General features: G+C 35.7%; 1 protein-coding gene across 1 annotated transcript; it reads right to left on the bottom strand.

Annotated features, from left to right (window-relative positions):
* Position 1: 1 nt before the first annotated feature.
* On the bottom strand, positions 2–27,996 carry LOC111637798 (lactosylceramide 4-alpha-galactosyltransferase-like). Its single transcript, XM_023383360.1, has 4 exons — positions 27,911–27,996; positions 18,507–18,562; positions 16,967–17,072; positions 2–840 (listed from the first exon to the last, which is right to left on the bottom strand). The coding sequence occupies exons 2-4, from the start codon at positions 18,558–18,560 to the stop codon at positions 2–4; spliced, it is 999 nt and encodes a 332-aa protein (XP_023239128.1). The 5' UTR covers positions 18,561–18,562; positions 27,911–27,996.
* Position 27,997: the final 1 nt, after the last annotated feature.

Raw genomic sequence — 27,997 nt, 5'->3', positions numbered from 1 at the left:
ATTATAAACTTTCCATGTGAACAGCCTTTTCATAAACAAGAGGACAATGAGTTGCCATTGATAATTCATACGCACTACCCGAACCTGGTTTTGATTTTTCGTTTTTTGACAATTTATTCCACAGGTGGATCAAAACGCTATTATTTATTCGCTGTAAAACCTTTTCTGCTGAAGAAGACGAGAAATAATCGCACCATTCAGTGTAATATACAGGGAAAGCTGTTATTGGGTCGAAAACTGTAATATTGCAATCGAGCTGTTTTGGCATGTCATCTATAATTTCTTGGTGGCAGAATGAAGAGATTTCTTCTGTAAATAATAACGGACCGATGCAGGCAAAACAATTACTATCGTATGATTGCTTGATGTATTCCATACACTTGTAAAGTATGGTGTGGTTGCGCTCCATTGCGAAAATACCATTACACAAGCTATTATTACTTTCCCTAATTACGAAATTCTTATAAGACGGGAAAGTTTTCAGCATGACAATGTCTAAGTCTAAATACATTCCACCATATTTCCAAATTAAAGCGTATCGAATGGCATCACTTAGATGGAATATTTCGTAGTCACTTTTATTCCACTTTCCTTCAATATACCATTTCAACAATGGCGTATTTTCGAATACTTTTTCAAACGTAATTCGTTGTATTCTGACATTAGGTAATAATGTAAAGTTGATATGTATGTCAGGATTTGATGTGAACATTAACACATTAATAAGAGATGAAGGATAATGTCTTGCAGTCGATTCGACTGCACATGCTTGACGAATGTTCAGCGACGAAGAATTTGATGTTTCAACGAAAAAAATATTGTGCTCTTCGGTGTTGTAATCTGAAGTATAAATAAAAATATGTTAATATATGTCATTTAAATCTTTCAGAAATTTAATTATAATTAGTGATAATAATTAAATGACATCGTGGAATTTTTATTTGGAGTAATACGGCTAATTAATTACAGTAGAGCGTCGTTTATCCGAATCAATTGGTGACTGGGGCTGTTCGGATAACTTATTTTTCGGATAACCAATTATGTACGAAAAAATATATTAGTTTATCCCGTGTTGAAATTTTTCTCCGTTGCGTGTCGCTTCGCGTTGAATTTTCGTCGATGTTAAGCCTAACGAAGACTATTGTATCGTTAAAAATTCTTTTTTTATTTTGTACGAATAAAATAAATATATTGAAAAATATAAAAACAATAAAAAATTATACTTCAGAAGTTAATTTAGTATCAAAAATGTAAATTATTTGAGTAGCCAAAGACATAGCCAAAGATTGCAGCGCCACAGCACCGGCGAAAATTTAAATTTATTGACTGAAATTCCTACGGATAACCGACCTTCGGATAAACGACGCTCTACTGTATAGAGTAGATTAAATTGGAAAAATACAACTCAACAAATGGGCAATGTGCCAAGTGAATGCTGACCTCGAGTAGCACTTCTACAGAAAATTGTGCAAAAATTCCATGTGCATAACCCGATTTCTATAAGAAATCGGGTTATGCACATGGAATTTTCGCTCTCCGAAAACTCCACGTGCATAATTCGATCTATCTGTATTTCCCCGAATGTTACTTTTCCGATTCCTGTTATGTCGTATCTCACTTGACAGAAGTAATAAAAATATATATTAATATTTTAGTAGTTTGCATGTTTTCTTTTGTTATTTTAGTAATAATAAAATACATTTTTTTACAACCAAAAGACAATTCGTTATGAAATTTCGCTGTAATTTTACATCATATGTACGCAAACTATATTTTCCCTATCGTATCGGAGGGAGAGTTACGGTTTCGTCCACAGATCATTCTTTGTCTGAGTGTAATAAGTAAGGTTTGTAAACAAATTTATGGAAATTAAGTTTAAAAATAAATAACTTATTTTTTATTGTTCTATTTTACGCAGTTGGGGATAAAAATCAATTAGGCTTAAATTAATTAAACAGCGAGTTAAATATGTTTGAAAACCATTTACGTTTTTTAAAATTTAACTTTCTGCCCTGTGAGAAGTGAGTTTTAAAACTCGCTCGTTTTTTTTTTTTGGTCATCATGGATTCGTCCGGGTGGTAAGAGACGATATTTATCCAGGACAGACCACCATTGAAATTTTCCTGGGAAATTGCTCGTTTCGTATTCCTTAAACCAGAGTACTTAACGTTCTCGGATTTCCCACTGTCTCGCTCTTTATTTGAACAAATGGTTATCACTGGATGTGAGGCTCACCATTTTCAAAAAGTTTGGTTGTTATTATAACATATATGTTATTGAATTTGCATTATTTTGTATAACTTTAACTTTAATCAATTTATTGATATGTTAAGTTAATAATGTAATCTCTTGATAAGTTGAAAATTTCATTGTATTTTAAACTATATATAGTTTAAAATACAATGAAATTTTCAAAAGAAATTTACAATACGTATGTAAGTATATAGACTATTAAATAAGCCCGGCGTTGCTCGGGCAAAAAGTAACGATAGCAAAGATTAAGGTTATTACATTATAGCCAATCTTACCCGTTTTCACAGAATGCAAGAATTAGTCCCCCTGTTTCCAGACTAATTAGAGAACTTTTAGATGGATCTAAAAATATGTTCGATTTTCTGCAAAAACGCAAAAAAACGCATCTGCGCCTGTTAATCTTGCACGCCACTTTCTCTTAACACTTCCATTGTTAACACTTTCATTCCTAATACTTCATTTTTAACCTCTTTTCCGCGGGGGTAATTACGAAAAATTCCTTCTTAGCGTACGCACCCTATTAAAACGCAATCAAAACCCCAAAAAACAGCATCTAAAATAGTACACTAGAACAGGGATGGCGAACCTATGGCACGCGTGCCCAAGGTGGCACGTAAGGAGAAATCATCTGGCACGTAATGTATCATACGATTTCTGTCTTTTTCAATCATCTTTTCGATTTATTACCTGATCATCCTATTTTCAATCAGCTTTTTTACATTTATTCTAATTAAAGCGTATTCGTTTAATTTCTTTAAATATCGTTATTCGAAGTCTGAAACTTTGGCACGCATAAACATCTTTAAAGTTAAGTATGCTTACAATACGGCACGCGAACACAAAAAGGTTCGCTATCCCTGCACTAGAAGAAGAGTTCTTCAGGGTAAGCCTTAATCCTCTCCCCCGTGGGGGGAGAGAAATTTCGAAAAATCCCTTCTTAGTGTGCGTTCTCGTGACGTACCCTAACTGTGTACCAAATTTCAACTTTCAACTCCTAATCGTTTGGGCACTGCGCTTATTATTATTATGTTGGATTTAGTGGGTTATACTTGGTTGATACCGGTGGCTGTGTACTATGCCGAACCAGAGTCAAGGCATAGCAACCAAAAACAAAAATTAAATAAGTGTGTTAGGGTCTGCATTCAGGAATTTCCTAACAATATGGCATGTATTCAATATAGTGGCGTTCTGTAGTTTGATGTATGTATTTCTATTCAATTGTAATGTTTCCAAGCTTTTGTGTAGTGTGTGTGGTATCACACCTGTATAGGAGAGAACGACAGGTACAATAAGCACCCTTTCCATCCTCCACAGATGCCTTATTTCCTGGGCGAGTTCTGTGTACTTGCTAATTTTTTCAGTGCATGTGTTTTGTACATTGTGAATGTTTGGAATGGCTATGTCTATAATGTATGTGATTTTATTGTGTTTGTCAATGAGTGTGATGTCTGGTCTGTTGTGGTAAATTGTTTTATCTGTGATTATGGCTCTGTCGTAGTACATTTTGTGCGTGTTGTTTTCCAATACTGTCTGTGGAATATACTTGTAGTATGGTTCGTGGATGTCTGCCAATTTGTGTTTCTTTGCAAGCTCTTGGTGTATTATATTTGCTACTTGATTGTGTCTATGTAAGTAATCTGTCTGTGCCAAGAGCTTGCAACCAGAAGTGATGTGTTGTATAGTTTCTGGCATGATGTGACATTTTCTGCATGTGTCATTTGTGAGTGTTGTATCTTTGAGTATGTGTTTTCTGTAGTTTTTAGTATTTATGACCTGATCCTGTATGGCAATCATGAATCCTTCCGTCTCCCCAAAGAGGCATCCCCGATCTAACCAGCTGTTTGACGCAGTTTTGTCAACAAAATCCTGGGCCAGGTCATAAGGATGCCTGCCATGGAGTGCCTTTCGAGCCCACGATTGCTTGATGGTGTCTATGCTTTTTATGTGTTGTGTCATGTCTGTATGATGTGAGTGTAAGTTTAATGGTGTGTTATTTGAGTCTGCTAGAGTTACTGCTTTATGTAACTGTGATGTTTCTTGTTTCTTGTAGAAAAACTCTCGCAGTGACTGTATTTGTTTGTAGTGAAGGTTAACTATGTCAATCAGGCCACGTCCGCCTTCTTTACGTGGAAGGGTTAATCTTTCTGTGGCGGATTTAGGATGATGTTGTTTATGCTTAGTAAGTGTTGTTCTTGTTTTCCTTTGGAGTTGCTCGAGATCTGTGTGAGTCCAATGTATAACTCCAAAAGAGTATGTGAGTACTGGGATGACATATGTGTTTATTGCTTTAACTGTGTGTTTTGCATTTAACTGTGTTCTAAGTATAGCGTTTAACCTACTTTGGTATTCTTTAATTAATCGTTGCTTTATTTGTGTATGTTCTGTTAGTTTGGCCTGTTGGAATCCTAAGTACTTGTAGAACTCGCCCTCTTCCATGGATTCAATAACGTCTCCATTTCCAAGTGCAAAATCTTCTTTCTTCAGGATTCCTTTTTCTATGTGAAGTTTTTTGCATTTGTCTAGGCCAAACTCCATTTGTATGTCCTTAGTGTATGAATGTGTGATTTGTAGGAGTTGATGAAGTTGTTTTTGTGTGGATGCATAAAGTTTTATGTCGTCCATGTACATGAGATGTGAGAGTGTAAACTGTGTTGTTTTTTCATGTCTGATATTGTAGCCATAATGCGTGTTGTTTAACATGTTGGATAATGGATTCAGGGCTAGGCAGAACCAGAGAGGACTCAAGGAATCTCCTTGAAAAATTCCTCGCCTAATGAATATTTCGTTTGTTTGTATGGAAGTGTTACTAACCCTGAGATGCAGTGTTGTTCTCCAATGCTGCATAGTGTTTTTGAAGAATGCAATGAGTGATGGATGTATTTTGTACATGTGTAGAATATGTAGCAGCCAACTGTGTGGAACACTGTCGAATGCTTTTCTGTAGTCTATATATGCCATGTGTATGTTTCTGTGTTGTTTGTGTGCTTGTCGTAGAATGACTGAATCTATGAGTAACTGTTCTTTGCATCTCGTGAAGGTTTGTTTTGGGAATATTTTTCGGATTCATCGTTTGACACATCGTTGGATAGCTTATTTTTTACGGTTAGTTTGATATTAAAATAGTCTGGCTACATTTATTAGGGGGGAGTTACGGGTTCGTAAATTTAGTATTGTTCGATCGGTTATAGCGGGGGATTTATAATATAAAGGGGTTTTTTTATATCGTTATACTATCGTCAGGATATCGGTTATAGTATCAAAATTTGGTGTCTTATGGGTTAATTTTAACTGTTTTAGCTCAGTTTTAGTGTATATATATTTTATAGGCATTCTGAGGAAGTCTTTGTTCCAGTTTTCTTTGTTCCTAACAAAGAACTAACGGTCTTTGTTATTCTCTTTCTAACGGTCTTTTGTCGATCGTTATATTATTTTATATTTATTTTGTAACAGTTTCTTCAGGTTATATTAGTTGTTTTATTTATTAAATTTAAAATAATTAAGTAATATATATTAATATTTTATACATCTGGATCTTAGGATTAATTATGTGGCTTTTGTCGTCTAATTGCTTGTGATTAGTATAGGTTCTAACGGTTTTACGGCTATTAACGGTATTATGAATTTGAACGTTTTATCTTTGTAATATAATTTTTATAGTTTTAAGGTCTTTTCAAAGCAGGATTATTTAAAGTAAACGGTGTAGTGCTCTGGTTCATTTTTAATTATTTAGTTAGGGGTTGTTTATAAATACTAAATTCAATTTGATTTATAGATTTAGTTTAATTAATAGTTATATTATTGTTCAAGGTTAATTTAATTTATTATTATTACTCATCGGATTTACTTAATTATATTTTGCTATTTAAATTGGTTTATTAGTAGCGTTGAGTTAGCTATTACTATAAAGTTTGGTTAATTATTATTAGTTTTGTTATTGGTTACTAAAGATTAGTATTTTCTTCAGTAGTTTTAGTAGTATTTAGTTGCAATAGTTTTATCATGGACAATTCACGGGTTGTCTTGGAACAATTAGAGGACACTGCTTCTGAGTCTGTTTTGGGTTCTCCAGGGAGGAGTATCTCTAGTGATGCTAACACAGGTTCGGTTGAGGGTGCTCTTCTTGAAGAGTCAGGTCGCCATCTTAGGCGTATACTCGATTTATTTCCGGCTAAAGTTCGCAAAATTGCAACAGTAAAGGAACAGAAAGTAATTAGAGATAAAGCGGCACGGATGTTTGCCGTGGTTAATCAAATGTTTGGGATTCTGGTGGAATTAAGGGCAGCTAAAGAAGTCTCAGACAGGCCTATTATGCAGAGCCAACCAGTGAACACTCAACCTGTGACTTACTCAGATATAGTAAAAAGCAATATTCCCCAAAGTAAAACTACAAAAACTATAACAAAATCTCTTAGTAACAAATTGAAGCAGGAAGGATGCACCAGTAGTTATGCATTAATTGTTTACCGAAGGGAAGAAGAAGGGAAGGACGTTAACATGAACAAAATATACAAAGATATAACTACAGCCTGATAAACTAAAGATTAAAGTGACCGCTATTAAACAAGTAAAAGGAAACGGAATATGTTTTCGCACGGCCAATTGCGAGGATGCAAGGACTTTGGAGCAGGCGGTGGGAGAACTCCCTGAAGTGCAACAGCAAATTAAGACTAAGATTTCCGAGGGCAGGCGTCCTAGGGTAATTCTCCGAAATGTTCCTTATTCAGTTGATAACGATAACATTATAGACACAATATACGAACAGAATGATATGACAAACAGGAGTTCGTGTCACAAACTAGAATAAGTACTACATTAACTGGAGGAAACACAAGAGAAAACTGTAGGCATGTGGTATTGTCTACAACCCCACACATAAGAAGCTTACTAGTAAAAGAGAAACATATATCAATTTCCTGGGCGAATATACAGATTGACGATTATGTGCATATCATAAGATGTTTCAGATGCTGTGGGTATAACCACATTGCACGGGATTGTACTGAGGCACAAAGCTGTAGCCACTGCTCAAAGAGCCATAAATACAGTGACTGTACCAATCGGGAACAGCCTCAGTGCTGTATTAATTGCAAAAGAGCCAATAAAGACATAGCACATGACAGAAGATATGCTACAAACCATAATGCGTTCGACCAAAAATGTCAGCAGACAATTAAAATAAAGGAGCTAATGATAAAACAGACAAACTATGGGTTATAACGTCTCACCAAGTAATATAAAACTGATACAGATCAATCTTCAACGTTCCAAAGCGGCTACCACAGAGGCGATGCAAACAGCTAACACTCGGCAAGCAGACATCCTTGCTATACAAGAGCCCTACTGTTACAACAGGAAAATAGCACTTTTCGGAAGTTTAAATACTCTGTGCCATACGGATCCTCTGGACAAACCACATTGTGGTTTTGTCATTACTAACAAGAATATCGACGTGCAGTTGCTGTGCTGCCATACAAACAGGTACTACACCACCATTATAGTCAAGACGCATAATATAAATCTGGTTCTGATATCATTCTATTATTCTCCTTATGAAGACATAACGAAGCCACTTGAGGAGCTTTATAATACTATCTACAAACTAAGTAACCTTCCCATCATAATAGCGGGGGATTTTAATGCTAAATCTCAGTTGTGGCACAGCCCAATTCAAGATCCTAGAGGCTACAAGGTTGTGGAACTCTTAAATAGTCTATCTTTACAGTCCCTAAACAAAAGCACTCTCCCAACATACTCCTCCTCCACCGGTAAAAGTTGGGTGGACATTTGTATTGGAAATCAACTCATATTAGGGCAAAACATTCACTGCAGTACCTTAGTAGATCACTCTGCAAGTGATCATAACTACATTGAGACAACTATAAACATCAGTTGTGCGTACAAAGAGATTCATATAAAACGGAAAACTGACTGGGTCCATTATCAAGATTACATCAAGTTGCATTGGTACAATGACACTCTTGCAAATCTAAATAATATTACTACACTTGAGCAGGTTATAGTAAAGCTGCAGTCTATCATACAGACTGCTTACCACCAAGCAACGACTATAAAAACTGTTAAACAGTCTGCACCTTGGTGGTCTAAAGAACTTTCTCACCAGCGGACCACGCTTAGGAGGGCTAGGAGGAAGTTTAGACAAGAGCAGGACCCAGATAGACGTGAAAATTTACGACAAGATTACTTAGCCCTCTTTAGGGAATATAAAAACAATATCAATAAAGCTCGCACTGAATCGTGGAGAAGATTCTGTTCGGAGCTCGGGAATAGTACACCATGGTCTACTCCATATTACGTTGTTAGAGGGAAAATGAAAAGCATCAGGATTCCACATAACTTCCAAGACAGTGTTGACTACAGTAATTCAATACAGGATACTTACACCAAAATCATCAATGAGCTCTTTCCAAGTGATGATCCGGCCACAGATGACGATACACACGCAAGTATTAGGAAAGACTGTCACATCTGTCCCACTACAACAGAAGATATTATGTTTACGACCCAGGAAATCCACAACGAATTCTCCAAACTCAGGATGAAGAAGGCACCCGGATTTGATTGCATCAGTCCCATGATGGCGAAACTCGCCTATGAAGCAATTCCTACAACATTTTCCATCATTCTTAATAAATGTCTACAACTAGGTCTCTTCCCGACCATTTGGAAAAAAGCTTCGATTAAGCTAATACCAAAGTGTACCAACCCAAAGAACTCCACTGACTATCGTCCCATCTCGCTTCTTCCTGTGATTGGAAAAGTGCTGGACGGACTCATGACAAATAGACTCCAATATCATTGTGAAAAAAATAATTGCATTAATGACAAACAGTACGGGTTTCGGAAGGGAAGAAACACCATATCGGCCTTGGATAACTTAATAAATTACATAAAGGAAGCCAAGGAAAGGGGACAGCACACCATGGTGATCTCTATAGACTACAGAGGTGCCTTTGATCATGCGTGGTGGCCAGCAATCCTTACAGCCATAAAGGAAACTGGTTGCCCTAAAAATATCTTCAACCTGGTTAAAAGTTACCTCAGGGATAGGAGCATCACAGTGGTCAACAACAATAATACATATTTACAAAAAAGTATTAATAGGGGCTGTCCTCAAGGCTCGCGGTCAGGCCCTTTCCTGTGGCTTGTCATCTACAATAGCCTTCTAGCTATAAACTCAACTATTCCTAAAAAGTACAACAGTTTGTTACAAGGATACGCAGATGACACCATTTTCGCACTATCTCACGAAAATCAGAAAGTTCTAGAAACAAGAGCAAATAATATTTTACAGTCTATTTCACAGTGGAGCAAAAGAATGAAACTAATAATCAATTACGAAAAATGTAAATGCATTGTTTTTCCAAAAACTACTCCACTAAAGCAGGGACCTAGGATGAAGATGGATAGTTTCAGAATCGAAAACTGCGAAGAAATTAAATACTTGGGAGTACTTATAGACAATAAGCTCACATGGAAAAACCACATTTACTATGCATACGGAAAAGCTATAACAGCCCTGCATTCCCTCACCTCAATCGCCAAGAATCACTGGGGCTATAGCAACAAAGCCCGGAGGCTTCTCTACATCGCTTTGATTACTCCAACCCTCACTTATGGTTCTGAAGTCTGGGGCACATCAATCACTAAAAAGTATATAATGAGGAAGCTCCTATCAGCACAACGGCTATCAACTATTTCCATATCCAGGGCATATAGAACATTATCAACTGATGCCGCACTAGTTATTGCTAACCTTATACCTATTGACTTAATTATTAAGAAAAAAGTGTGGAATTACTATCAATTCAAGTTAGCAAACGGGAGTATAAATATGAATAACTTTCTTAAAATCACCAAGAAACTAGGTATCCACCAAGCAGCATCACACATCTCGAACCACTTACAGACGTACAAGTTAGATCACAACCCTAGGCAATTTGTTTTTCACCCAAGTTTTACTATCGAAGAACTTTTCTCTTTAGAGGGTAGAAAGGTCCCGACGGGACTTAACATTTTTACGGACGGTTCGAAGTCCGAGGTGGGAGTGGGTTGCTCTATTGTTGTGTTAAAATACAGTAGAACCATTCATTTATCAGGCACAATTCAGTCTGGCTGACCACTGCACAGCCAACCAGGCTGAGTCTTTCGCAATCTACAAGGCTATTAAATGGATAACCGACAACCAGAGGACTATAATATTTCCAAAGCAAACATATTAAGTGACAGTAGAGTTGCGCTTCTGCAACTAAAAAACATAAACATAAAGCTGCCGATTGTTTACGAAAGTGTACAACTTATTAAAGCCTACCGGAACATTATACAGTTTACCTTCAATTGGGTCAAAGGACATTCAAATATACAAGGTAATGAGAGAGCGGACCAACTAGCCCGCTCAGCCCCCATCAGGACCACAAGATGGTCCTACGATTTCACTCCAACATCTTGGCTTAAGAAGCAATTACGTGACAGTACTTGGAACAGTTGGCAAAACAGGTGGGCAAATAGTACCACAGGTAGACTAACCTATCGTTTTATACCGAATGTCCAACTCAGAAACAATAGCAAGTTTATAACACCAACTTTTCAAATAACCCAAATGATGTCTGGTCACGGAAACTTCAGGAGTTACCTTAAAAGGTTTCTACATAAGACAAACGGACTTTGTACCTGTCAAACGAATCAAGAAGATAACCCGGAGCATGTTTTGTATCACTGTCCACACTACAGTAGGCAAAGAAAAATGTTAATAGACTCTGTGCATACATCAAATGAACTGTGGCCTTGCCCATTAAAAACTCTAACGAGCAACAAAAAGCTATTTAATGCACTAAGAAACTTCACTGCCAGCATAAAATTCCTCGATTAATTTTAAAGTGTTCGCTTTCACCGACAAAGTATTTAATTTCTGCACGAATATTAATTTTGTAATTTCTGTATCTGTAATACGATACATATGTCGTCTTTGTTAATATAAGTTTACGGTACACTTTAATATTGTATAAATTCACAATTTGAAAATCTTTCTCTAAGCAATAACTTCTTATTTGTTAACTGTGTAAATCATTCTTATATGTATTCATAGCATATTAATACATATTTTCCAAAAATGTACAACTACATTATAATTTAACCATTACATGTACAAGTTTATATTTGTAACCGTTGATTTAAATTTATAATATTTTTTGTATCTGCTGATTTTATTGAAACATTATTATACTGTATAGCTACAATATTTAAAAGCTCAACACTCAGCATGTAACTCTTCAGTGTAAATACTGTATTCAAATTTTGTACAAACGTTTTCTTTGTAAATATCTTTTTCTTAAATTGTAAAAAAGTGTAGCAGTGACCATGAGGTCAAATTGTATATCTTAACTTACATTCTGTCCTATCTCGCTTTCTTTCACCTTCAATCTTAACCCTTCCTAAAACTTTTATACTTCTTTCCTTTTCAAGTTTCTTAGGCTATACTAATGTGTGCAGCCAATAAACAATTCTCTAATGTTCTTTGCATCTCCTGTGATTTCCAAGGCAATCTTTTTGTTGTTCTGTAAGAATGTTGTGTTCTTCAACATGTTTGTATATTTTGTTTGTGATACAGGATGTCAATAATTTGTAGAGTGTTGGAAGACATGTAATTGGTCTGTATTGTGTGGGGTCTGTGGTTTTGTTGTTTTTAGGTTTCATGTAGGTGATGCCCTGAGTAAGAAATTTTGGCATGTCTTGTGGATTGATGATGATGTGTGTTAGATGTTTAGCTAGTTCCTGGTGCAGTGATGTAAACTTTTTGTACCAGAAATTGTGAATGTTGTCTACACCAGGTGTCTTCCAGTTGTGTGTTCTGTTAACGGCGTAGCGAATGTCGTGTACGTTTATTTCAGCACAGGGCATAGTTGGTATGTTGTGCAAGTTTCTGTTCTCCTCCTCGATCCAGCCTGCATCAGCATTGTGTGTAACAGCATTGGACCAAAGAGAAGACCAATAAGTTGTGAGTTCTTCTTCTGTTGGTGTGCCACTGTGCTGTGTATCAGTGTTTGTTTTGGTACTGATTTGTCTGTAGAAAAGTTTTTCGTCGTTTGCGAATAATTTATTTTGTTGTTTTCGTAGTGTACATGTTTTGTATCGTTTGAGTCTACGTGCTTTTGCTGCGAGTTTCTGTTTTAGTGTATCGATGTATTCTGTAATGTGTGTGTTGTGATGTTCATGTTTTGTGTGTGTTTTGATTTTCTTGAAAATGTTTTTGATATGTTTCTTTAATTTAGGTGTTATGTTGTTTTTAGTGTATTGTGTCAGCCTGACTAATTGCTGTCTAATGTCATTTATTTGTGTTTCTATTCTTATTTACCAGGCAGGCTTGTGATAAAATTGTGTTTTGTGTGTGTCTGTCTGCGATTGTATTTTCAGTCCATGGTGTGTTACTACTGTGACTGCCCCAGCATAAACTAATGTATGAATATCTGCGAGTGTAGAAATTGAATGAATGTAGTTTGGTAGTAAGTGAGTGTTTACATAATTTAGTGTTTTTCCTACTTCCTTTGACGTGTTAATTTTCGGTATTCGTTGTCTTTGTGTGGGATCTGTGCCTGTATATTTAGTGAGTGTTTCCTGAAATGTAAGTGAGAGTGTATTAACTAAATCTATATCTATNCTTGGGAGCCGTCAAAATAGAGAAATCGAGATTCGAAGTTTTTGGTCCTGCCACAAGGTGTGTATTATCGAACACAACTCCGATTTAAACTCTAGATAAGATAGAGATACACAAGGTGCAAAGGAAATAGTCATTCAGAAGTCAACGAATTGGCTTCTCAGATGAACGATGTAAAATCAGCTAAACCTACTTAAGATTAAAAAAAAAGGAAAATTTATTACAAAAGCAAAACATAACATTAAAATTAAGTTTATAATTAATATTGAAAATAGTCTGTCGATAACATTATATCTATATTTGGATAAACAATCTATCCTCGGAATCTAGCCTATTTCTTTACTAATAAACCCAGGGATACCTGGCGGGGAGTAATCCGAAATTTGCGACTAACAACTTACTAGGAAAAGAGTTGTCTTCTTTTCATCTTCTGTCTTCTCTTTCTTTTACGTTTTACTGTTGCACCTTATCCTTTTCTCTCTTTATCTCTCTTTGCTGACTCTATCTCCTACAAATTTGACAGTCTTCTCTGGTCTGATTCCTTTCTATATTGTTGACTCTCCTTTCTCTAAATTGACTGTTTTTCTTGATTTTTGTCTACTCTCCTCTCTCTTTTTCTCGATGTTCTCTTTTCTTTTATTTTTTTCTGACTAATAATGATTTTATTCCGGAGGCAGTTGATATAATAAGAAATAAGCTTGATTGGTTATTTTTAGCTCTAATTCTCTCTTGTCTAGAATGAATTAAATGTGTCCACGTGATGTGGATAAGACAACAACTGTCACTTAACGCTAGTTGAAAAGAGGAAGCGACGATCATACCCTTCGTCTTTTCCTTCGAGTATTGTGAGGTTAATCACAATTAACATAATTTTTGTTTCTCTTGATTATTTTTTTTATCTGTATTGCTAAAATTTTTTTAAAAAGAGTCCCTAAAAATTGGAAAATAAACGAAATTACTACAACACTTCTTGATAACATAAACAACCACGTGTCGGTGCAAAGGGAGTCTTGTCCTGTAGATAACAATTGTTTGATAGACAGTACAGAAAGAAATTTAGAATATGTACGTAAATCTATATATGTATATAATCGAGATGGGTTGATAATCATAATAATAATAACTCTCCCGTGGTCTGGTGACCACGGGAGAGTTATTATTATTATGATTATCAACCCATCTCGATTATATACATATATAGATTTACGTACATATTCTAAATTTCTTTCTGTACTGTCTATCAAACAATTGTTATCTACAGGACAAGACTCCCTTTGCACCGACACGTGGTTGTTTATGTTATCAAGAAGTGTTGTAGTAATTTCGTTTATTTTCCAATTTTTAGGGACTCTTTTTAAAAAATTTTTAGCAATACAGATAAAAAAATAATCAAGAGAAACAAAAATTATGTTAATTGTGATTAACCTCACAATACTCGAAGAAAAAGACCAAGGGTATGATCGTTCGTTTCCCCTTTTCAACTAACGTTAAGTGACAGTTGTTGTCTTACTCTTTGTTGTTTTTTTTGTTGTTATTTTATATAATATTTATATGTGTGTCATTTATATATGTATTGAGTTCGGAAATTAACCATTTGGCGTGGAGCAGCTTGGACTTTGTGGCCTTTGCGCTAAAAAACCACAATCAACTAACCAACCTTATCTAGATCACGAGGACACATTTAATTCATACTAGACAAGAGACAAGGAAGACTAAAAATCAAGCTTATTTCTCATTATATCAACTGCCTCCGGAATAAAATCATTATTAGTCAGAAAAAAGTAAAACAAAAGAGAACATCGAGAACAAGAGAGAGAGTGTGACAAAAACCAAGAAAAACAATCAGTTTAAAGAAAGGAGAGTCAACAATACAGAAAGGAATCAGACCAGAGAAGACTGTCAAATTTGGAAGAAATAGAGTCAGCAAAGAGGGAGATAAAGAGGGAGATAATAAACAACTCTTTTCCTAGTAAGTTGTTAGTCGCAAATTTCGGAATACTCTCCGCTAGGTATTCTAGATTTAATAGTAAAGAAATAGGCTAAGTTCCGAGGATAGACTGTTTATCCAAATATAGATATAATGTTATCGACAGACTGTTTTCAATATTAATTATAAACTTAATTTTAATATTATGTTTTGTTTTTGTAATAAATGTTCAGTTTTTTTAACCTTAAGTTGATTTAGTTGATTTTATTTACATCATTCATCTGAATAGCCAATTCGTTGATTTCGGAGTGACTCTTTCCCTTGCGCCTTGTGTATCGCAATCATATCTAGAGTCTAAGTCGGAGTTGTGTGCGATAATACACACCTGGTGGCAGGACCCTGCCCAAAAACTTCGAATCTCGATTTTGACGGCACCCAAGGTCTCACAATTCCATTATTTAACTAAATACCACTCTACATACCAATACACCAAACTCCTTGGAAAATCAAAGACAACAGAGGTTAAAAAGAGCTGCTGCCTAACGGCTTGGACTAGCGTAGCGTTTTCCTTCTCAACATATTAATGTTATACTTAATATATTAATCTATAATGTATCTACAGGTAACAGTTAATTGATGTAACCTAATGTCAAACACAGGAACTTTTTATCCACTAATTAATTGCTAAATGTGGCTGAAAAAGGTGCCAAATTAATGCTATTTGTTACTCACTTTTTACATCTCAAGATCATTGACACTTTCCATTGTTATGGTTTGTATAGTTTGATTATTTTGACACTACAGTACACTTTTAGAAAGTTTTGTATAACAGATCACTGCTGTACAACAATATTTTTAAGTAATATTAATAAACTGCAAACATTACATCTTTATTTAATACAGTAATACGACAAAATAAATATGGTACACGATTCTCGTTCGTTCAGGTATGTAAACCTTTTTGTTTTGTTTCCTTGGAACTTTGTTTCGTAACAGTTCATTTGCAGTTTTTATCTTGTCATTAATAAGTGAACGCCATTATCCATTAGTCGCAAACTTCTACATGCTTCGGAAGACATAAATATTGTAATCTAGTAGCTGTGACTTGACATTTTGTTTATCCTGTATAATGATATCGTTAAATTTTGATGTGGATACATCACACAGGTGATACCTAAAATTTCCTGCTAGTTCAGAAGGGCCTAAGATTGTAGCATTTTGTGTTTCATTTTCAGGAGAATATCTCTAGGATCACTCAAAGGTTCTTGGGTGCCAATGTTCTCTCATTGTGCATGAGATACTCTGCTAACAGTTCAAAGCAACACAGCACGTTGTATTTTAATCATTTAAAGATAAATCCTCGAAAATTTCCATGGATTCTTCTTTTCCTGTTGCTCGTGGTGAGTTCACTATCAAACACGACTTTATTCGTTCCATCTGATGTATGCATTCCATGAAGTTATCGAGATCTATCTCACATCTGCCTGCATGCGATGGCTGTAGTTCATCATAATGGTTTTCATGACCGTCCGAAATTCACTTGCATCACGGTTGTAATTGTTACCATTTCCAAAGCGAACAACAAAGAACAAGTTATCTATGCAGTTCTGAGTAAGTTGTCTCTTCAGGAGAAATTTGAAATAATATATTTTCCTCTAATTCTCGTCACAATAAATGCATGGCACTTATGTTTTCCAGCCACGCTTAGTGTTCTCTGCTACTTGTTCAAAACCTTACGTATCTAAAAAAAATGATATCATTTCATTCACAGTTTGTAGAGTGGTAAATCCTCTCTGTATTCCAAATAGAAAAGAAGCACACAAGACACCATATTCTTCGAAAACCACGAAAAAGAAAAGCACATATCTCAGAGATTGTACTAAACCAGAGTGGGAGATGGCAATGATATCGGTTTTAAGCGTTCAATGGAAGAGTTTCGTGTATTGGTTTGTACAGTATTTGATTAAACTACGACCAAATTTCATCCAATCACCAGATTTTTGCAATTTTACGAGTGATTAGGCTGGTAATACATACCTCTAATTATTCAGAATTTTATTGGTTACAATAAGACCATGATAACAATTATTATAACATAATATAAAATTAATTATTACCTGAAAAATAAAAAGGCAATTTGTATGATTTCGAACCGTAAAACGATAATAATAATAATGAAACGACTAGCAGGCAGATGATTGCAAGTATTAACTTCCTTGTATTCTGAAAGAAAAAATAAAAATATCATTATATATATTACACAGTTTAAAGGATTTTTTAACATGCAACGCTATAACAAAACGTAAAAATTTGCAATCAATATGTTTGGTTTAATTTGATCATCTTCCTGCGGAAGATCAAATGAGATGATGGGTAATCTTCCGCAGGGAGATGACTCCCGATAGCAATTTCTATAGAAAAACTGGCCCCGGTTTAATTTTTAACAAATGAGGAAGAAATCGGAAGTAACTTGCCACAACTTATCGATCAATGGCTGATGCTCATTGGTTAATATCCAAGTTGATTCTTACCATCGATACTATAAAACCTTTCGTTTCCATGAAAAATTTACATTCTCATTTAATTCTGTAAATAGTCGATGTATTTCTCTTACAATTTACAATTCCTCCAAAATTTTTTCGCTATTAATTTCGTGAATTTCACAAATAAAATATATACAATTACGTAATAATACAAAACTTTAGTACCAAGAAGCCATATTGTCAGTAATTCTCACAAATGTGGCTTCGAACAGTAGCGGTTAAAATAAATCATTTATTATTATTTTTAATAATAAGTAACGGAATAAAATAACAACGTCAAATATAAGAATATTTTTAAAAATATCTACCCAATAAAATAAAAAAAAAATTGAAAACATAAAACAACAATGTTTATTTATTTTTAATTAAAATATATTATACATTATTTAATGTAATCATGCTAAATTATTCCCCCCAAAACATTAAAATACAGAAAAAATTTTTTAAAAATTTTATTATTAATGTACAGGCTATTTCTCTCGAACCTTCCTAGTTCTGTAGATTAATTTTGAAAAAATACATGGTTACAATACTGCAGAAAATGATAACTTGCATTAAATTAGCACTTAATGGAAAAGCCAAAGAATGGAGTTACATCGATCTACACAGATTTATAGGCCTACATCAGCCGTTTCCAATGTACGTATTAATATATGAAACTTGCCAGCATTTTTGACATATATCAGTTATCTGCACACATGGCGTATACAGAGAAAGTTAAAACTACAGAGGTTTGAGAGAACACTCTGTGTTAGAATTAGAATTTTAACCAGAGTTAATAAAACAAGAATTTATACTAATTGAGTCTTATTTGCTGTACACAATGTTAATAGTCGGTTTTTATCAGTATAAGAAGCCTGTTATTAGAATCAGCGTAAGCAATTCCGAAAGTGATTACAATAAGCGAATTCTGTTGCATTTATACGTAATTTATCCAGTAAAATAATTATTATCTCTAGTCTAACAACAAATTATTTTTTATTAATTATTAATAGTATCCACTAATGTGTAATTTAAAATATATAATCCACTAACTCCAACAGTTTCTATTAAATCATTATAAATATACTTATTAAAATATGCGTTATGGAATTTAATTGAAAATTAAACTTACTTTATATGAGCAACTTGAGGACATAAAATGACCTTTGGACAGTATTTTGTTCATTTCTGATATAAGATTAAAAAAAATTATGAGAGTTTGGGACAATAACAATTTCAATGAAATTACATTTTAAAATATCTAAAGATATGATATTTTAAACAGATAACAATTCAAATCCAGCTTTAAATATATATTTATCTACAAAACATGCAAATATAAAAAATGTTTTAATTAGTACTAACTTATGACACTTTATGACATAATTCGAAAGATCGTTCAGGTGCTGAAGGAATTAGATTCATCAGTAAAGAAGTATAATTTACACATCTTTACATCTTAATAATTCGAGTCTGAAGTGTGTGAAAAATATACATACAGTGGTGCCTCTTATAACGTACAGTACTTAATCCGTTCCAGGTGCACGTCCGTTAAGTGAAAAGTCTGTTATGCGAAACGCATTTTTCCATAGAAATACATGTTAAAACATATAATTCGTTCCGCAGCATAAAATAACCGTACCTTAAAAAAATGAAAATGGAGCGGTCACCAATTATACCGGGTAGTCAGATTTTGTGAGGAGGAGGCGGAGGAACACTTTCTTTGTTTTTTAATCGGAGTTAGATGACCGTAGCTTGCGGGGTCATCTCCTCTTGTTCCATCCTTTGTTTTTTGGCAGCTTGCTTCTTGAAAAACATGTCCAAGGTGGTCTGTTTCTCTCTCTTCTTCGACACTGTCGGAAATGACGGGCAAGGGTGTCATTGTAGAGATCATTGATCCTGTTGGCCTCAGCTCTGTTTGAATAATGAGTGTTGGTAAACTTCTGAACCTCTCCCCATTTGACAAGGAAATTTTTGTCAACTTTCACTCCTTCTGATGATTTCTTGCTTTGTTTCAATTCAAATCACCTCTCTGTTTTTTTAGAAGCCATGATTTGCACAACACTTGAATAAATGTAAATACCCCCCTGCACTGAGGTGATGTACTGTACGTAATAAACAAGGGAACAAGCCGAATCCCAACGGGAGCTCTGTACTTCAGATATACTAATAATATATTCTAATAATACTAATATATTATAAAAATAGCAGATTGCCATTGGCAACGGCAAGAGTGGAAACATTATTCGCACTTGTTCGCAAGAAGACCGTTGTTCGCTTCACATAACTGCCGAACGGAAAGTCCGTTGTTCGCAACTAGTCCGTTGTTCGCAACCAGTCCGTTGCTCGAGTCACGTAACGGCCAAACAGAAAGTCCGTTGTTCGCAGCGTCCGTTATTCGAGGCGTACGTTATACGAGGCACCACTATAATTATAACATGGAATGTAAAGACTACGAAAGAGAGAGAGCATGACGATGTAAAGTTATATATGATATGAATAAAATCTTCAGAATAAGCGAATTAGATAATTTGAAATTTATTTTTGCTTCAGAAGTTTTTATTCTGAATCCAACCTTTCTCTAACAGTGGCGTCAGAACTTGGTAATTTTTTATTCCTGTCCAACTCTTACTATATTTGGTTCCCTCATAATTACTAATTTTCATTTTGCTTTCGGCTTTGTCTGCCCACTTTTGGCCTAGCTTGACATGATGACCGTCCGAAATTCACTTGCATCACGGTTGTAANTACACATTTGGGGAGGCCAGAGCTGGAGGATGTATAAAAGAAGAGTAGACTGACAATCAAAGACAGACAGGATAGTTTTAGTGTTAGTTCCTAACAAAGCCTAACCAATTTTGTAAAAAATAACCAACTTGTGCAAAGCCACTGTGGAAAAGAAGGTAGCTCCAACTCTTACTATATTTGGTTCCCTCATAATTACTAATTTTCATTTTGCTTTCGGCTTTGTCTGCCCACTTTTGGCCTAGCTTGACATGTGAAGTTTTACTGGGTTCCTTCACATCTTAAATCCCAAATGGGGTCAAGCTCCCCCTCAAAGTCCTCCAGTAGGCATTCTACTGGATTGTTGACTTGCTCACCAAGCCAGTCTCCCATTTCAAAATTTTAACTCCTTTTCTATCTCCTGATCTATATTTCTCGAATCTTAAAACTTTAAGGGCACCTTTGCTCTTGTTTTGGGTCTCTATCCTAAAAAACTATTAAGACGTGAACCAACAAAGAATTCGAAAATCTAGCTTTCAAAATGTCGCTATAAATAAATTCCATCAAACCTCAGAGAGTCCTCTGCTGAGATTCGGGCATTGTAAACCCTGATATATTTTGAAATTTTACTAATTACAGGAACATTTTCAGACATATGTAATGAGTGTTACATCATATATATATATAGGGGACTTCGGGGCAAGATCGGCATGTTAAGCTTTACTTAAATTTTGTGTAATAAATACTGCTGTAAACTGAAAAAAAAGCTTTGCATATTGTCTATTGGAATGTTACCTTACTATAGAACTGGTTAAAATCAGTTTGGAAATAAAAATAATTAAAATAATTACAACTTTACAAGAAGAGAGAAATTGACGAAGTTGCCCCGGGTATAGGGGCAAGATCGGCAACTTCTCTCTTTTTGTAAAGTTGTAATTATTTTAATTATTTTTATTAAAGTTGCCCCTGGTATAGGGGCAACAGTAATGGGGCAAGATAGGCACGTATATAAAATTATGTTATTAACAATGTATAAGTTGGAATTCACTATTAAAACAAAGAAATACAAATCCAACACCCATTTAATATTATTACAACGAAATGCAAGTTCAAAGACATATATACATGAATAACAAATGCAAACATGTTTTCATTTATCATCTGTTTGATTTTTATCCTTTGCTTCTAATGTGGCTTTATGTTGCCGATCTTACCCCGCTAGTCATGATTTCGAAACATTAAGTACAACCCTGAGAACAGAATGCCAAGCCACGATCTGGCCACGTGAATAAGTTGAAGTTACATCCTTCTAACAGGAAAAGTAACTTTCGTTATCATGGAATTATAACAAAACCTGCCAATTCAATATAAATGGAAAAAAATATTATATGGAATTCAACGAAAATGAAAATTTGCTTGATAATTCAACTACGCTTGTTGGAGAACAATAAAAACACTACACTCAACAAGCCACCAATAAAACTCAACTGCCTAACCTATAACCAAAGTCATCTTTTAATTTGTTTTTTAAAAAAAGCGCTTGACAAACTTGCCCCGCATGCCGAAGTTGCCCCGATCTCTCCTATATATATATATATATAATTTTTTTTTCCGCGATCAGTTTGGTCTGAAAGTACTTAGGCCCCTTCCCGCTCAGAGAGCAGTAAGGGGCCAGAAAGTGTAAAATGAAAAGTGTATTTGTCCCAGGGAGGGCTCATAATGTATTGAACTAGTCCCTTGTTAGGGATCATAAATTTTACGTGTCGTTTGAAGTCTGTACTTGTCATTTAAAAATTAAAGGCCGAAAAAGTGCGCATGTATGGTAGTGTTTGTTGGAGGTTGTTAGAGTTAGTAAAGTGGTCACCACCAAGTGCTAAAGGGATAGCAGATTTGGTGACCGGAGATACGGATCATCCAGCTAAGACCAAGTAAATTTAAGAAAGGAGCATAATTTGGGGTGATTCAAAATTTGATAATTCAATAGAATTTAATAAAATTTAACAAAATTTAATGATTTAGTAATTTAATAATTGAATAAAATTCAGCATTATGATAAAAAGTTTAGGGATATTTACTGAGCATTTTAAATTTTCATTAATAGGTTTATTTGATCTTTAGGCAGAGGTCAATGAGACAACAAAGGAGGGGAGCCAACTCAAAAGAGTTAGACCCCCCAGGCAGCCCCAAGACCAAAGATTTGGGGGAGTTTGATTTCAGTACACATTTGGGGAGGCCAGAGCTGGAGGATGTATAAAAGAAGAGTAGACTGACAATCAAAGACAGACAGGATAGTTTTAGTGTTAGTTCCTAACAAAGCCTAACCAATTTTGTAAAAAATAACCAACTTGTGCAAAGCCACTGTGGAAAAGAAGGTAGCGGGAAAGCCACAGATGGTCGAGTCCAACAAATTTAGAATTGTTAAAATTTTGAAATGGGAGACTGGCTTGGTGAGCAAGTCAACAATCCAGTAGAATGCCTACTGGAGGACATTGAGGGGGAGCTTGACCCCATTTGGGATTTAAGATGTGAAGGAACCCAGTAAAACTTCACATGTCAAGCTAGGCCAAAAGTGGGCAGACAAAGCCGAAAGCAAAATGAAAATTAGTAATTATGAGGGAACCAAATATAGTAAGAGTTGGACAGGACCACCATGAAGAGCAGAGTGTTGAAATGATTTTTAAATTTGAGTTAAGAGAGTGGCTGCAAAGTTAATGAGAAAGTTGAAATTAAGAGAGAGTGAAGTAGGGTTTCACCTGGCTGAGGGCTAACGAAGGAATCTTACAGGCCAGATGGAGAGGAAAAATAACACACATAAAAGAAAGTCGAAAGCAGCAGGGATAGGTGCAGTGGCCCGCTAACGCCACTCCAAAGAGGCGTCCAAGAGTGGATAAAGGCCACGGGAAGCAAGATGGAAGCCAGTTGCCGACTGCAGACGGCAACCCCGGAGCAGAACCGTTGCTGCCGATATACCGAGGGATACCCGTACCGGGATCGAGGCCACTATCCAGAAAAACGAGAGGGAAGTGCTCAGCAGTCGAGGAGGTCCACCCGACCGGAGCAACTACCCCGAAAAAACAGGACGAGCGAGTCCAGTGCACGAACCTCGCACCTAACGCCCGTCCAGAAAGAAGGCGAAGTACCCGGTTGTCTGCATACACTAGTCGAAGGGGCGGAAAGCGACAGAGAGAAGACGCCTTGTAGACAGAGAAATTTAGAAAAGACAGTTCGATAAGCGAAGGGTTTTACGAAAGAGGGAAGATAAACAATACTATAGTGTTTAAATAATTTGAAAAGAAGCGAGAAGAGGAGGGTGAGCCCGTCATCCACCAAGTGGCCCTGGTCCTGAGGCTCAGACAAGTATAAAGTATAGAGGTGCCCAGATAGTGTAAGAGAAAGATAGACCAGAAAAATTAGGGACGCAAGAAGTGTAGATGGCCGACAAACACCCACCGGAATAGCTGCGGAAGCATCAAGCTGGTCGAGAAAATAGAAAAGATTGCCGCGCACTGCACCGGGAGACGGTAGCGGCAAACACAAGACGCTCGCCTCACAGCCAAGCGTCATAGGCCAGCAGAACCTCACCAGGATGGGAGGTAAGAACGATAGCATAGTAAAGGAGAAAAGGATAGTAAGGATAGTAGAAGCGGAGTAGAAGGGAGAGTCAGTAAGAACTGACCCTCTGGGCCGCCGCTAGACTGCAGGGAAATTTTGATGATGAAGTGTAGGAACCTAGATGATAAGGCACAAGGAGAAAGTCCAGCTGCTTCGATACTAATATTCTACGATTAGTACAGTGACCCTAAAGTTTAAGCTTTATTAGTTTCATAGTAGGTCTGACGCTCCTTTCAGTACTTTTAGTACTACAAGTAAAATAAGTTTTGGAACTACTCTGCACTATATTTCGCGAAACCTGAATGCACAAGATGCCTAGTGCATAAACTTGTAGTTGGTCGTGGGTTGGCGCCTTAGAAATGGACTGACCACGTGGAGTTTAACAGATTTTCTTCTCTAGTATAACAGCTAAATAGGGGACAACTCTCCATTGAGTTCTCCGGTCACTCCCCGTCTGACAGATCGCCGAAGTGTTGTCTTATCTTCTTCCAGAAATCGATTTCTCGGCATCCCGAAGTGACCTTGTGGAATCTAGTGTGTAAGGCCTGCACTGTTGAAAACCCCTGCTCTGGTTAAGAATTTATTGCAGAAAAAATGTAGCCATGGTAGTCGGAAAATTAATAAATATTAAGTTAAAATCGAAAAATAAACGAGCAATTTAACAACACTTCATCTGTTCATATTTAAAATTATTTTTATCAATTCTTAATCGTAGATCATTGTCATAAATACAGTAGTAAAAGGATTTGATGATTGGTTAACGGGATTAGGCAATTGAACACTAGGAAGTTATACAAAGTGTGTCTTTACGGGAACTTTCTGTGGTACAGACTCCTATTAAGATGTTAATTTGATGCTTCTAGTAATTCATGACAGCAATATGTACAGCCCAATATGTTTATATTGTTAATGGGTTTTATTATGGGTTTCTTTCTGTTCGAATTGAAGCATAAAATTTATGCGTACATATGTAAACGGTACTTGCTATTTTATAGGAATCGTTTAGCATCTCTGTGCACTGCCCATGTACTGANACTCTACTGTAATTCATACCAAAAATGAAATTCCAGAAGTTTTTTGTAAATTCATATTTTGATTGAAATTTGTTTATAATACTTTCATTAACATGAGTTTAATCTAAATATATAAAATTGCTGGTCCTGACTGACTGACTGAATGACTCACTCATTCACTGATTCATCATCGCCCAGAGCAAACCGCTTAACCTAGAGGTGAAATTTGGTAGACAGTTAGGGTACGTCATGGAAACACACACTAAGAAGGGATTTTTCGAAATTCCTCCGCAGGGGGAGAAGGAGAGGATTAAGGCTTAACCAGAAGAACAGCTTCTGCTGTACTATTTTAGATGCGATTTTTTGTTTTTATCTGCATTGTGGTAGGGTATGCCATGAGAATGCACACTAAGAAGGGATTTTTCAAAATTTTCCCGCAGGGGAGAGGGAGAGCATTAAGGCTTAACTGGAACAACAGCTTCTACTGCACTATTTTAGATGCAATTTTTTGTTTTTATCTGCATTTTAGTAGGGTATGCCATGAGAATGCACACTAAGAAGGGATTTTTCGAAATTTCCTTGTGGGCGGGAGAGGGAGAGGATTTAGTCTTCATCGAGTACTTAAGTGTATTAAATTAATAACATTTCAGACATTTTTATAAATATTTTTATATATTTCGATTTTTTAACCAAATGTTCGAACCTTTTTAAATTTGAATTTGTTATTGCGTATCGGTTCGACTATAGAACGATTGTAAACGTCCCAGAAAATTGATCAAATTGAAAATAGTTCGTTTGATTCTCGGCAATTCTCTTCAGCGGTAGGTGTTATATAACAATTACTATGGTTGTTGAAATACTGAATATAAATGGGGTTTGCTTGCAAAACGTCCGCGGGCGAAGTCGCGGGTAACAGCTAGTTAAAGATATGATTGCAACACGAAATTTATCTCTATTATATAAATTCGATAAATTCTTAACAGTTACAATCAGTTCAATCAGTTCAAAGTCTATATTTACAGTAATACCCCGAACTTACGAGATAGATGGGACCGAGTGATAACCGCGTAAGTCGAATTCGCGTAAGTTGGGGTATAATTTCCCAATTTATGTAAAATCCAAGTCGGATGTATGTAAGCTAATAAATGTTCTCGTTAATCTTATCTCGTCTTTTGATTCGTTTACGGTTACAAGAAATCACAACATAGAGTCTCTCGAGTCTCCGTAGATATAACGAACACAGAAATAAATAACACAAAATAAATTGTAGCTATGTGTCGATTCCGCGTGACACATCCGAACATGGAAGCTGAACAATAGTATGGGGGAAATGAGTAATCAAGAGTTGCATGACGCTTAAACAAAAGACGAATCGACGAGATTTGAAAATCGCGTAACTCCTGGTTCGAGTAAGTCGGGGTAGAGTAAGTCGAGGTATTACTGTATTGATTAAATTTAACTCATAATAAATTTAACTAAAAATAATAATTTTAGTCAAATTTAAAAATAAAACAAGCGATTCAGAGAAACAAAAATTGAGAAAAAGCAAATAATAATTAAAATGAATAAAATAAAATTATACAGGATTTATCATGAATCACGCACCATAGGCAAACTATAATGTAATGTGTTTTTCAGTTTCAAGACAATATTGGTGCAAGATTATTACATTGGGATCATCCTAGTGGGCAATGACAGGTCGAGCAATATAACAGTGAGATAGGAGGAGATGAGTTCAACCACCAGGTGCGAATTCCCTGGGCTTGCTAAGAATGAGTCGCATGCTTAAGAGAAAGTTTTGACTGTCAATATATTTTTTATATGAGAACAAATATGCCAATAATAATTTATTCTAACGTGTAAACCAGCGTTTTTCAAAGTGGGCGATAACGCCCCCTTGTGGGCGCTGGAGGCTTTCAGGGGGGCAGTAGAATGCTCAAAGAGAATTGGGGGCGTTAAGGAAATATAGAGGGGCGACGGCAGACAAATTCTATATATAAAAATTCGACCGAATATATATAAAATGTTGACATTTTATATATTTTTTATTTTTTATTGAAGGTCACAACTTGAATATTTCTAACACATTGACTTTTATTTTAGCTCAGCGTTTCTCAAAGTAAGCAATAACGCCCCCTTCTGGCGCGATGAATAGATCTATGATAGAGGCAGGGTATTGAACGGTGACCAAAGGCAAAATTGGGGCTGATAAGAGGAAACATTGCGTTTAATGGTTTCCAGATGATGAGAACAATGTACAGTAAGGGCACAAAGTGTGAGATTCATAGAAAAGTTTTCATAAGAATATTTCCAATTCTTTTCTCACACAAGAGAAAATGGGTTAGGGGGCGTTGGGTATAACTTTATGGAACAAAGGGGGCAGTGGATCGAAAAAGTTTGAGAATCACTGGTTGTAAACTGTTTTATTATTTGTTTTCCTTTTGCATTATTGGCAGCTAACGGCTAGCTGTATTAAGTCACTGCGATGTTTGCGGGAACTCGATTACTTGCTCGTGTGGAGGTTTTTCGGGAGCAAACAAGTGAGAGCGCATGACGTCATTCGAAGCATTTAACACGGCCAGATTGTATCAAAAGCTTGCGGTTCCCAGTATTGTGTACAGGGATGGATCTGCATACGGACTAATAGGACTAAAGCTCTGGGCCAGCAGTGTCGAGGCCCACAAAAATTGAATTATTAATATAAATTTTTAATACTTTTTCATTATAATATAATTCATATAATAGTCCATACTTTTTTATTCACACAAAATAACCTTTCTACCTGTTGTTTAGTGCTAGAGATAGGCCTATTATTCTTATTATAACTTTCAGCACGCCCAAAAATTTTGATCAGGATTCGCCCGTCAACCGCAAATTTTCAGACCAGCACCAATTACGCATTTTACTATTAGACAACTGATTGCAAACTTTAAGAGAATTCATATATAAATAAAACTGATTTGTGATCCTTCACATCTTGAAATGTGCGTAAATGATTCGATCATCCGTCTGGATTTCTGTGTAAATCACGACTTCAATAACATCGAACACATCAAATGAACAGCTAATTTGCCCATGGTACGTGACTTAAACTATGCGAATCTCTCTAGGAGTAATATAAGTACTGTAGTTCTAAGTTCTTTAAATAATATGCGAGTTAATGACGAACATTTTAAATAGTACTTACGACTATACTGACGAACTTAAATAGACATTAAATTCTATTCAAAGTAGAAAATGTCATTTCTAATTTTCTTACTAGTTGATCCAAAGT

The sequence above is a fragment of the Centruroides sculpturatus genome, unplaced genomic scaffold, assembly GCF_000671375.1.
Source record: "Centruroides sculpturatus isolate CEXI.00-Female unplaced genomic scaffold, Cexi_2.0 scaffold1001, whole genome shotgun sequence".
NCBI classification, from domain to species: Eukaryota; Metazoa; Arthropoda; class Arachnida; order Scorpiones; family Buthidae; genus Centruroides; species Centruroides sculpturatus.
This window is presented reverse-complemented; position numbering and strand designations above follow the sequence as displayed.

Excerpts from the sequence above, each read along its gene's own strand:
- LOC111637798 (XM_023383360.1), bottom strand. The coding sequence starts at position 18,560 with ATGAACAAAATACTGTCCAAAGGTCATTTTATGTCCTCAAGTTGCTCA. Across the intron at positions 17,073-18,506 it reads CCTCAAGTTGCTCATATAAA|AATACAAGGAAGTTAATACT; the intron begins GTAAGTTTAATT and ends TTTTTCTTTCAG. Across the intron at positions 841-16,966 it reads ATTGCCTTTTTATTTTTCAG|ATTACAACACCGAAGAGCAC; the intron begins GTAATAATTAAT and ends TTTATACTTCAG.